The sequence below is a fragment of the Petromyzon marinus genome, chromosome 75, assembly GCF_048934315.1.
Source record: "Petromyzon marinus isolate PM22_M1 ecotype Great Lakes invasive population chromosome 75, UKy_Petmar_22M1.pri1.0, whole genome shotgun sequence".
NCBI classification, from domain to species: domain Eukaryota; kingdom Metazoa; phylum Chordata; class Hyperoartia; order Petromyzontiformes; family Petromyzontidae; genus Petromyzon; species Petromyzon marinus.
The window spans coordinates 5,492,031-5,505,265 of NC_133741.1; the positions used below are offsets into that span (position 1 = coordinate 5,492,031).

General features: G+C 55.2%; 1 protein-coding gene across 1 annotated transcript in view; it reads left to right on the top strand.

Moving 5' to 3' along the window:
- The window catches only part of LOC116938055 (tumor protein 63-like), a 37,434-nt gene extending 24,329 nt beyond the window's left edge, over positions 1 to 13,105 (top strand). The window contains exons 7-11 of the mRNA XM_076056453.1: positions 1,581 to 1,660; positions 7,685 to 7,809; positions 10,006 to 10,172; positions 11,853 to 12,036; positions 13,102 to 13,105. Of these exons, the coding sequence (XP_075912568.1) occupies positions 1,581 to 1,660; positions 7,685 to 7,809; positions 10,006 to 10,172; positions 11,853 to 12,036; positions 13,102 to 13,105 (560 nt within the window). The remainder of the gene's footprint in view (positions 1 to 1,580; positions 1,661 to 7,684; positions 7,810 to 10,005; positions 10,173 to 11,852; positions 12,037 to 13,101) is intronic.
- The last annotated feature ends 130 nt before the right edge of the window (positions 13,106 to 13,235 follow it).

Sequence of the window (13,235 nt, forward strand, 5' to 3'; positions counted from 1 at the left end):
TGTCTGTGTGTGTCTGTGTGTGTCTGTGTGTGTGTGTCTGTGTGTCTGTGTGTGTGTCTGTGTGTGTGTCTGTGTGTGTGTCTGTGTGTGTCTGTCTGTGTGTGTGTCTGTGTGTGTGTCTGTGTGTGTGTCTGTGTGTCTGTGTTTGTGTCTGTGTGTGTGTGTGTGTCTGTGTGTGTGTGTATCTGTGTGTGTGTCTCTGTGTGTGTGTCTGTGTGAGTGTCTGTGTGTGTATGTGTGTGTGTGTCTCTGTGTGTGTGTCTGTGTGTATGTGTGTGTGTGTCTGTGTGTGTGTGTCTGTGTGAGTGTCTGTGTGTGTATGTGTGTGTGTCTGTGGGTGTGTGTCTGTGTGTGTGTGTGTCTGTGTGTGTGTGTCTGTGTGTGTGTCTATGTGTGTGTGTGTCTGTGTGAGTGTCTGTGTGTCTGTGTTTGTGTGTTATCAGTGACGATTATCTGAACCGGTCCTGGGCCTCCCCTAGATCGACTCAGCCTCAAATGAGTACCTGGTGTAGCGGTGGTGGTTGTGGTGTAGTGGTGGTGTAGTGGTGGTGGTGGTAGTGGTGGTGTAGTGGTGGTGGTGGTGGTGTAGTGGTGGTGGTAGTGGTGGTGTAGTGTAGTGGTGGTGTAGTGGTGGTGGTAGTAGTGGTGGTAGTGGTGGTGGTAGTGGTGGTGTAGCGGTGGTGGTGGTGGTAGTGGTGGTGGTGGTGTCGTCAGCATCGTTAGCACTGGAGGAGAGACAAAGGCGGCCGGGCGTGGTGGTGCTGGTAGCCACCCCCTCTGTGTGTGCCACAGTGCCGGTAGCCTTCATAGGCGCTGCTACTCGCTACTGACAGCACTTGCCCCTACAGCCTGCTAGAGGCTACACGGGGCATCTTTGTCTGTGTGTGAGTGTCACTGACAGCACTTGCCCCTACAGCCTGCTAGAGGCTACACGGGGGATCTTTGTCTGTGTGTAGGTGATACTGACAACACTTGCCCCTACAGCCTGCTAGAGGCTACCTAGGGCAGCTTTGTCTGTGTGTAGGTGCTACTGACAGCACTTGCCCCTACAGCATGCTAGAGGCTACACGGGGGATCTTTGTCTGTGTGTAGGTTCTACTGACAGCACTTGCCCCTACAGCCTGCTAGATGCTACACGGGGGATCTTTGTCTGTGTGTAGGTGCTGCTACTGACAGCACTTGCCCCTACAGCCTGCTAAAGGCTACCTGGGGGATCTTTGTCTGTGTGTAGGTGCTACTGACAGCACTTGACCCTACAGCCTGCTAGAGGCTACCTGGGGGATCTTTGTCTGTGTGTAGGTTCTGCTGACAGCACTTGCCCCTACAGCCTGCTAGATGCTACACGGGGGATCTTTGTCTGTGTGTAGGTGCTGCTACTGACAGCACTTGCCCCTACAGCCTGCTAGAGGCTACACGGGGGATCTTTGTCTGTGTGTAGGTGCTGCTACTGACAGCACTTGCCCCTACAGCCTGCTAGAGGCTACCTGGGGGATCTTTGTCCGTGTGTAGGTGCTGCTACTACTCACAGCACTTGCCCCTGCAGTGTGTGAAGGCTACCTGGGGGACCTTTGTCTGTGTAGTGCCGTTCAAGCACGGACCTCACGGGATTCAGTCGAGCAAGAAGCGACGAGTTGGTGACGAGGATCTCTTCTATGTGCCCGTGAGTACCTACCAACATCACTCACAGGGCAACACAGAGGGAGTGGGTGGGTGGGTGAGTGGGTGGGTGGGTGGGTGAGTGGGTGGGTGGGTGAGTGAGTGGGTGAGTGGGTGGTTGGGTGAGTGAGTGGGTGGGTGAGTGGGTGGGTGGGTGGGTGAGTGGGTGGGTGGGTGAGTGGGTGGGTGGGTGGGTGAGTGAGTGGGTGAGTGAGTGAGTGGGTGGGTGGGTGAGTGGGTGAGTGGGTGAGTGGGTGAGTGAGTGAGTGGGTGGGTGGGTGAGTGAGTGAGTGGGTGAGTGAGTGGGTGGGTGGGTGGGTGAGTGGGTGAGTGAGTGAGTGAGTGGGTGGGTGGGTGAGTGAGTGGGTGGGTGGGTGGGTGAGTGGGTGAGTGGGTGAGTGAGTGGGTGAGTGGGTGAGTGGGTGGGTGAGTGAGTGGGTGAGTGGGTGAGTGAGTGAGTGGGTGGGTGAGTGAGTGAGTGGGTGAGTGAGTGGGTGGGTGGGTGAGTGGGCGAGTGAGTGGGTGGGTGGGTGAGTGGGTGAGTGAGTGGATGGGTGGGTGGGTGAGTGGGTGAGTGAGTGAGTGGGTGGGTGAGTGAGTGAGTGGGTGAGTGAGAGGTGTGAGTGAGTGAGGGGGTGAGTGAGTGGGTGGGTGAGTGGGTGAGTGAGTGTGTGAGTGAGTGAGTGGGTGAGTGGGTGGGTGGGTGGGTGAGGGGGTGGGTGGGTGAGTGGGTGAGTGAGTGGGTGAGTGAGGGGGTGAGTGAGTGAGTGGGTGAGTGGGTGGGTGGGAGAGTGGTTGAGTGGGTGAGTGGGTGGGTGAGTGGGTGAGTGAGTGAGTGGGTGGGTGAGTGGGAGGGTGGGTGGATGAGAGAGTGGGTGGGTGAGTGAGTGAGTGGGTGAGTGAATGAGTGAGTGGGTGAGTGTTTGAGTGAGTGGATGGGTGGGTGGGTGAGTGAGTCAGTGAGTCGATGGGTGAGAGTGTGGGTGGGTGAGAGAATGTGTGGGTGAGTGAGTGAGTGGGTGAGTGAGTGGGTGAGTGAGTGAGTGGGTGAGTGAGTGGGTGAGTGGGTGAGTGAGTGAGTGAGTGGGTGAGTGAGTGGGTGAGTGGGTGAGTGAGTGGGTGAGTGAGTGAGTGAGGGGGTGAGTGAGTGAGTGGGTGAGTGGGTGAGTGGTCGGGTGAGTGAGTGAGTCGATGGGTGAGAGAGTGGGTGGGTGAGTGAGTGGGTGAGTGAGTGAGTGAGTGGGTGAATGAGTGGGTGAGTGAGTGGGTGGGTGGGTGGGTGAGTGAGTGGGTGGGTGAATGGGTGAGTGGGTGAGTGGGTGAGTGGGTGGGTGGGTGAGTGGGTGGGTGAGTGAGTGAGTGAGTGGGTGCGTGAGTGAGTGGGTGGGTGAGTGGGTGAGTGGGTGGGTGGGTGGGTGATTGAGTGAGTGAGTGGGTGGGTGAGTGGGTGAGTGAGTGAGTGGGTGGGTGGGTGAGTGGGTGGGTGGGTGAGTGAGTGGGTGAGTGGGTGAGTGAGTGGGTGAGTGGGTGAGTGAGTGGGTGAGTGGGTGGGTGAGTGAGTGAGTGGGTGAGTGGGTGGGTGAGTGAGTGAGTGGGTGGGTGAGTGAGTGAGTGGGTGAGTGGGTGGGTGGGTGAGTGAGTGGGTGGGTGAGTGAGTGGGCGAGTGAGTGAGTGGGTGGGTGAGTGGGTGGGTGAGTGACTGACTGAGTGACTGAGTGACTGATTGACTGAGTGGCTGACTGACAGACTGAGTGACTGACTGAGTGACTGAGTGACTGACTGAGTGACTGATTGACTGACTGACTGAGTGACTGAGTGACTGACTGAGTGACTGAATGACTGACTGAGTGACTGACTGAGTGACTGAGTGACTGACTGAGTGACTGACTGAGTGACTGAGTGACTGAGTGACTGTCTGAGTGACTGAGTGACTGAGTGACTGACTTAGTGACTGACTGAGTGACTGAGTGACTGAGTGACTGACTGAGTGACTGATTGACTGAGTGACTGACTGAGTGACTCACTGACTGACTGAGTGACTGACTGACTGAGTGACTGAGTGACTGAGTGACTGACTGAGTGACTGAGTGACTGACTGACTGAGTGACTAACTGACTGACTGAGTGACTGAGTGACTGATTGACTGACTGAGTGACTGACTGAGTGACTGAATGACGGAGTGACTGACTGAGTGACTGACTGAGTGAGTGACTGATTGAGTGACTGACTGAGCTACTGAGTGAATAACTGACTGACTGAGTGACTGACTGACTGAGTGACTGAGTGACTGACTGAGTGACTGAGTGACTGACTGAGTGACTGACTGATTGACTGAGTGACTGACTGAGTGACTGACTGACTGACTGAGTGACTGACTGAGTGACTGACTGAGTGACTGACTGATTGACTGAGTGACTGAGTGACTGACTGAGTGACTGACTGAGTGACTGAGTGACTGAGTGACTGACTGACTGACTGAGTGACTAATTGACTGACTGAGAGACTGAGTGACTGACTGACTGAGTGACTGATTGACTGACTGACTGAGTGACTGACTGACTGAGGGACTGAGTGACTGAGTGACTGACAGTGTGACTGACTGACTGAGTGACCGATTGACTGACTGACTGAGTGACTGACTAACTGACTGAGTGACTGATTGACTGACTGACTGAGTGACTGATTGACTGACTGACTGAGTGACTGACTGACTTACTGCATGAGTGAGTGACTGACTGAGTGACTGACTGACTGAGTGACTGAGTGACTGATTGAGTGACTGACTGAGTGACTGACTGACTGACTGAGTGACTGAGTGACTGACTGACTGAGTGACTGAGTGACTAACTGAGTGACTGAGTGACTGACTGAGTGACTGACTGACTGAGTGACTAACTGAGTGTGTGAGTTACTGAGTGACTGAGTGACTGACTGAGTGACTGACTGAGTGACTGAGTGACTGAGTGAGTGACTGAGTGACTGACTGACTAACTGACTGAGTGAGTGACTGAGTTACTGACTGAGTGACTGAGTGAGTGACTGAGTGACTGACTGACTAAGTGACTGAGTGACTGACTGAGTGACTGACTGAGTGACTGACTGAGTAACTGAGTGACTGATTGACTGACAGAGTGACTGGGTGACTAACTGAGTGACTAACTGAGTGACTGAGTGACTGACTGAGTAACTGAGTGACTAACTGAGTGACTGAGTGACTGACTGAGTAACTGAGTGACTGACTAAGTGACTGACTGAGTGACTGTGTGAATGAGTGACTGACTGACTAAGTGACTGAGTGAGTGACTGAGTGAATGACTGAGTGACTGACTGAGTGACTGAGTGACTGAGTGACTGAGTGAGTGACTGAGTGACTGACTAAGTGACTGAGTGACTGACTGAGTGACTGACTGAGTGACTGAGTGACTGAGTGACTGACTGAGTAACTGAGTGACTGACTAAGTGACTGAGTGACTGACTGAGTGACTGAGTGTCTGAGTGACTGACTGACTGACTGAGTGTCTGACTTAGTGACTGAGTGACTGACTGACTGACTGAGTGACTGAGTGACTGAGTGACTGACTGAGTGACTGAGTGCCTGACTGAGTAACTGAGTGACTGACTAAGTGACTGAGTGACTGACTGAGTGACTGAGTATCTGAGTGACTGACTGACTGACTGAGTGACTGAGTGACTGAGTGAGTGACTGAGTGACTGACTGACTAAGTGACTAAGTGACTGACTGAGTGACTGACTGCGTGACTGACTGAGTAACTGAGTGACTGATTGACTGACTGAGTGACTGAGTGACTAACTGAGTGACTAACTGAGTGACTGAGTGGCTGACTGACTGAGTGACTGACTGAGTGACTGATTGAGTGACTGAGTGACTGACTGAGTAACTGAGTGACTGACTAAGTGACTGACTGAGTGACTGTGTGACTGAGTGACTGACTGACTAAGTGACTGAGTGAGTGACTGAGTGACTGACTGAGTGACTGACTGAGTGACTGAGTGAGTGACTGAGTGACTGACTAAGTGACTGAGTGACTGACTGAGTGACTGAGTGTCTGAGTGATTGACTGACTGAGTGACTGACTTAGTGACTGAGTGACTGACTGACTGACTGAGTGACTGAGTGACTGACTGACTGACTGAGTGACTGAGTGACTGACTGAGTGACTGACTGAGTGACTGAGTGACTGACTGACTGACTGAGTGACTGACTGACTGACTGAGTGACTGAGTGACTGACTGAGTGACTGAGTGACTGACTGAGTGACTGAGTGACTGAGTGACCGACTGAGTGACTGACTGAGTGACTGAGTGACTGACTGAGTGACTGACTGAGTGACTGAGTGACTGAGTGAGTGACTGAGTGACTGACTGACTAAGTGACTGAGTGACTGACTGAGTGACTGACTGAGTGACTGACTGAGTAACTGAGTGACTGATTGACTGACTGAGTGACTGAGTGACTAACTGAGTGACTAACTGAGTGACTGAGTGACTGACTGACTGAGTGACTGACTGAGTGACTGAGTGACTGACTGAGTAACTGAGTGACTGATTAAGTGACTGACTGAGTGACTGTGTGACTGAGTGACTGACTGACTAAGTGACTGAGTGAGTGACTGAGTGACTGGCTGAGTGACTGAGTGAGTGACTGAGTGACTGACTGACTGACTAACTGAGTGACTGACTGAGTGACTGAGTAACTGAGTGACTGACTGACTGAGTGACTGACTGAGTGAGTGACTGAGTGACTGACTGAGTGACTGACTGAGTGACTGATTGAGTGACTGACTGACTGAGTGACTGAGTGACTGACTGACTGACTGAGTGACTGACTGACTGACTGAGTGACTGACTGACTGAGTGACTGACTGACTGAGTGACTGAGTGACTGAGTGACTGACTGAGTAACTGAGTGACTGACTAAGTGACTGACTGAGTGACTGTGTGACTGAGTGACTGACTGACTAAGTGACTGAGTGAGTGACTGAGTGACTGGCTGAGTGACTGAGTGAGTGACTGAGTGACTGACTGACTGACTAACTGAGTGACTGACTGAGTGACTGAGTAACTGAGTGACTGACTGACTGAGTGACTGACTGAGTGAGTGACTGAGTGACTGGCTGAGTGACTGACTGAGTGACTGAGTGACTGACTGAGTGACTGACTGACTGACTGAGTGTCTGACTGACTGACTGACTGAGTGACTGACTGACTGACTGACTAACTGAGTGACTGGCTGAGTGACTGACTGACTAACTGAGTGACTGACTGAGTTACTGACTGACTGAGTGACTGAGTGACTGACTGACTGAGTGACTGAGTGACTAACTGAGTGACTGACTGAGTGAGTGACTGACTGAGTGACTGACTGAGTGACTCACTGACTGAGTCACTGACTGAGTGACTGACTGACTGACTGAGTGACTGAGTGACTGACTGACTGAGTGACTGACTGACTGACTGAGTGACTGACTAACTGACTGACTGAGTGACTGACTGAGTGACTGACTGAGTGACTGACTGACTGACTGAGTGACTGACTGAGTGACTGACTGAGTGACTGACTGACTAACTGAGTGACTGACTGAGTGACTGACTGACTGAGTGACTGACTGAGTGACTGACTGAGTAACTGAGTGACTGACTGAGTGACTGACTGACTGAGTCACTGACTGACTGACTGAGTGACTGAGTGACTGAGTGACTGACTGAGTGACTGACTGACTGAGTGACTGACTGACTGACTGAGTGACTGACTAACTGAGTGACTGACTAACTGACTGACTGACTGAGTGACTGACTGAGTGACTGACTGAGTGACTGACTGACTGAGTGACTGACTGAGTGACTGACTGAGTGACTGACTGACTGACTGAGTGACTGACTGAGTGACTGACTGAGTGACTGACTGACTGAGTGACTGACTGACTGACTGAGTAACTGACTGACTGAGTAACTGACTGACTGAGTGACTGACTAACTGAGTGACTGACTGAGTGTCTGTGCCCCTCAGATCCGAGGTCGTGAGCACTACGAGCTGCTGATGAAAGTGAAGGAAGGCTTGGAGCTCGCTCGCCTCATCCCTCACCACCTGGCGGAGACCTACAGGCAGCGGCAGGAGCAGCTCGCTCACCGCAGGCACGCTGCTCACCAACTCGCTCACCAACTCACTCACCAACTCACTCACCAACTCACTCACCAACTCACTCACCCACACAGCCACTCACTCAGCCACTCGCTCACCCACTCACTCACCCACACAGCCACACACCCACTCACTCACTCACCAACTCACTCACCAACTCACTCACCAACTCACTCACCAACTCACTCACCAACTCGCTCACCAACTCACTCACCAACCCGCTCACCAACTCACTCACTCACACAGCCACTCAGCCACTCACTCAGCCACTCACTCACTCACCAACTCACTCACCAACTCACTCACCAACTCACTCACCAACTCACTCACCAACTCACTCACCCACACAGCCACACACTCACTCAGCCACTCACTCACCAACTCACTCACCCACACAGCCACACACTCACTCAGCCACTCACTCACCAACTCACTCACCCACACAGCCACACACTCACTCACTCACCAACTCACTCACCAACCCGCTCACCAACTCACTCACCAACTCGCTCACCAACTCACTAACCAACTCACTCACTCACTCAGCCGCTCAGCCACTCACTCAGCCACTCACTCACTCACCAACTCACTCACCAACTCGCTCACCCACTTGTTCACCCACTCGCTCACCCACTCACTCACCCACTCACTCACCCACTCACTCACCCACTCACTCACTCAGCCACTCACTCACTCAGCCACTCACTCACCCAGCCACTCACCCACTCGCTCACCAACTCACTCACCCACTCACTCACCCACTCACCCACTCGCTCGCCAACTCACTCACTCACTCAGCCACTCAGCCACTCACCAACTCACTCACCAACTCACTCACCAACTCACTCACTCACTCAGCCACTCAGCCACTCACTCAGCCACTCACTCACTCACCAACTCACTCACCAACTCACTCACCAACTCACTCACCAACTCACTCACTCACACAGCCACTCACTCACCAACTCACTCACTCACACAGCCACTCACTCACCAACTCACTCACCCACACAGCCACACACTCACTCACTCACCAACTCACTCACCCAGCCACTCACCCACACAGCCACACACTCACTCAGTCAGCCACTCACTCAGCCACTCACTCACTCAGTCAGCCACTCAACCACTCAGCCACTCACCCACTCGCTCACCAACTCGCTCACCCGCTCGCTCACCCAGCCACTCACTCACTCAGTCAGCCACTCGCTCACCTACTCGCTCACTCGCTCACCCAACTCACTCACCCACCCACTCAGCCACTCACCCACTCGCTCACCCACTCGCTCACCCACTCGCTCACCAACTCACTCACCAACTCACTCACCAACTCACTCACCCACACAGCCACCCACTCAGCCACTCACTCAATCACTTACTCACTCACTCCACCACTCACTCACTCCACCACTCACTCACTTACTCACCCACTCCACTCACTCACTCACTCACCCACTCACTCACTCACCCAGCCACTCACCCACTCACTCACTCACCCACTCACCCACTCACTCACTCACTCTCTCACCCAGACACTCACTCACTCAGCAACTCACTCACTCACCCATCCACTCACTCACTCACCCACTCACTCACTCGCCCACTCACTCACTCACCCACTCACTCACTCACTCACTCACTCACTCACTCACTCACCATCACTCACTCACCTCACTCACTCACTCACCCACTCACTCATCCACTCACCCACCCACTCACCCACTCACTCACTCACCCACTCACTTACTCACCCACCCACTCACTCACCCACTCACTCACTCACTCACCCAATCACTCACCCACTCACCCACTCACCCACCCACCCACTCACTCACTCACCCACTCACCCACTCACTCACTCACCCACCCACCCACTCACTCACCCACCCACTCACCCACTCACCCACTCACTCACCCACTCACTCACTCACCCACCCACTCACTCACTCACCCCCTCACTCACTCACCCACTCACTCACTCACTCACCCACTCACTCACTCACTCACCCACCCACTCACCCACTCACCCACTCACTCACTCACCCACTCACTCACTCGCCCACCCACTCACTCACTCCCCCACTCACCCACCCACTCACCCCCTCACTCACCCACTCACCAGCATCAGATCAAATGACTCAGAACTTCGTGCTGTTTGTGGTGGGCCGTTATGCGTCGTGCGTCCACAGCTCCCTGCCAGGATACAGCTCTCCCAGTCTCAACAAGATGTCCAATTACAGCAGCAACATCAACAACATGAACAACATGAACAACAGCAACAACATCAGCAGTCACCACCACCACAAACTTCCATCGGTCAACCATATCATGGGGTCTAACGTGAGAGGAGTCATGGGTAAGTGGGTGGGTGAGTGGGTGAGTGAGTGGGTGGGTGAGTGGGTGGGTGGGTGGGTGAGTGAGTGGGTGAGTGGGTGGGTGAGTGGGTGGGTCGGTGGGTGGGTGAGTGGGTGAGTGAGTGGGTGAGTGGGTGGGTGAGTGAGTGAGTGGGTGAGTGAGTGGGTAAGTGAGTGGGTGGGTGAGTGAGTGAGTGAGTGGGTGAGTGGGTGGGTGAGTGGGTGAGTGAGTGGGTGAGTGGGTGAGTGAGTGAGTGGGTGAGTGGTTGAGTGAGTGGGTAAGTGGGTGGGTGAGTGGGTGAGTGAGTGGGTGATTGAGTGGGTGAGTGAGTGGGTGAGTGAGTGAGTGGGTGAGTGGGTGAGTGGGTGGGTGAGTGGGTGAGTGGTGAGTGGGTGGGTGAGTGGGTAAGTGGGTGGGTGAGTGGGTGAGTGAGTGGGTGAGTAGGTGGGTGAGTAGGTGGGTGGGTGGGTGAGTGGGTGAGTGAGTGAGTGGGTGAGTGGGTGAGTGAGTGGGTGAGTGAGTGGGTAAGTGAGTGGGTGGGTGAGTGAGTGAGTGAGTGGGTGAGTGGGTGGGTGAGTGGGTGAGTGAGTGGGTGAGTAAGTGAGTGGGTGAGTGGGTGAGTGGGTGGGTGGGTGGGTAAGTGGGTGGGTGAGTGGGTGAGTGGATAAGTGGGTGAGTGGGTGAGTGGGTGAGTGGGTGGGTGAGTGGGTGAGTGGGTGAGTGGGTGAATGAGGGGGTGAGTGAATGGGTGAGTGAGTGAGTGAGTGGGTGAGTGGGTGAGTGAGTGGGTGAGTGAATGGGTGAGTGGGTGAGTGGGTGGGTGAGTGGGTGAGTGAGTGGGTGAGTGGGTGAATGAGGGGGTGAGTGAATGGGTGAGTGAGTGGGTGAGTGAGTGAGTGGGTGAGTGAGTGAGTGAGTGAGTGAGTGGGTGAGTGGGTGAGTGAGTGGGTGAGTGAGTGGGTGAGTGGGTGAGTGGGTGGGTGAGTGGGTGAGTGGGTGAGTGGGTGAATGAGGGGGTGAGTGAATGGGTGGGTGAGTGAGTGAGTGGGTGAGTGGGTGAGTGAGTGGGTGAGTGGGTGAGTGGGTGGGTGAGTGAGTGGGTGAGTGAGTGGTGAGTGGGTGAGTGGGTGGGTGAGTGGGTGAGTGAGTGGGTGAGTGGGTGAGTGGGTGGGTGAGTGGGTGGGGGTGAGTGGGTGAGTGGGTGAATGAGGGGTGAGTGAATGGGTGAGTGAATGGGTGAGTGAGTGAGTGAGTGGGTGAGTGGGTGAGTGAGTGGGTGAGTGAGTGAGTGGGTGAGTGGGTGAGTGGGTGGGTGAGTGGGTGAGTGAGTGGGTGAGTGGGTGAGTGGGTGGGTGAGTGGGTGGGTGAGTGGGTGAGTGAGTGGGTGAGTGGGTGAGTGGGTGGGTGAGTGGGTGAGTGAGTGGGTGAGTGGGTGAGTGGGTGGGTGAGTGGGTGAGTGAGTGGGTGAGTGGGTGATTGGGTGAATGAGGGGGTGAGTGAATGGGTGAGTGAGTGGGTGAGTGAGTGAGTGGGTGAGTGGGTGAGTGAGTGGGTGAGTGGGTGGAGGTTCCAAATAAAAACTCCATCCCCCCCTCCCCACCCCCCTCCCCCCACCCCCTCCCCCCCTCCCCCACCCCCCACCCCCCCCCACCCCCCCCACCCCCCCCCGCCTCCCCCCCAGCCCCCCCCGGCGTGGATTTGGGCTCAGACCCCAGCGGCGGCCAGGGGGGGCCCCTCCCCCTTGGCCCCCCCTCGCCCCTCCCCACAGCCCCGCCCCTCCCCACAGGCCCGCCCCTCGCCACAGCCCCGCCCCTACCCACAGAACCGCCCCCTCCATACGGTGGCTCAGATGGCTCCATATCGGGGTACGGTGCTCACCAATTCCTCACCACTCACTCACTCAATCACCCACCCACTCACCCACTCACTCACTCACGCACTCACTCACTCACACACTCACTCACCCACCCACCCACTCACTCACCCACCCACTCACTCACCCACCCACTCACTCACCCACTCACTCACTCACCCACCCACTCACTCACCCACTCACTCACCCACTCATTCACTCACCCAGCCACTCACTCACTCACTCACCCACCCACTCACTCACCCACTGACTCACCCACCCACCCACTCGCTCACCCACTCATTCACTCACTCACCAATTCCTCACCACTCCCTCACTCACCCACTCACCCACCCACCCACTCACTCACCCACCCACTCACTCACCCACTCACTCACTCACCCACCCACTCACTCACCCACTCACTCACCCACTCATTCACTCATTCACTCACCCAGCCACTCACTCACTCACTCACCCACCCACTCACTCACCCACTGACTCACCCACCCACCCACTCGCTCACCCACTCACCCACTCACTCACTCACCAATTCCTCACCACTCCCTCACTCACCCACTCACCCACTCACCCACCCACTCACTCACTCACTCACACACTCACGCACTCTCCCACTCACTCACTCATTCACCCACTCACCCACTCACCCACTCACCCACTCACTCACCCACTCACCCACTCACCCACTCACTCACTCACTCACCCACCCACCCACCCACTCACCCACTCACCCACCCACCCACTCACCCACTCACTCACCCACTCACCCACTCACTCACCCACTCACCCACTCACTCACCTACTCACCCACTCACCCACCCACTCACCCACCCACCCACTCACCCACCCACTCACTCACTCATTCACCCACCCACTCACCCACTCACCCACTCACTCACCCACTCACCCACTCACCCACTCACTCACTCACCCACTCACCCACTCACTCACTCACCCACCCACCCACTCACCCACTGATGATTGGTGTTGACGGTTGGTGACCTCCGATGACCTCTGTTGACCTGCGATGACTTATATTGACCTCTCCTGACCTCAGGTGACCTACGGTCCCCTCTTTTGACCTCTACTGACCGTCACTGACCTCCGGTGACCTCCGCTGCCCTATGATGTTGACCTCTGCTGACCTCTACTGACCTACCATGTTGACCTCTGGTGACCTACCATGTTGAC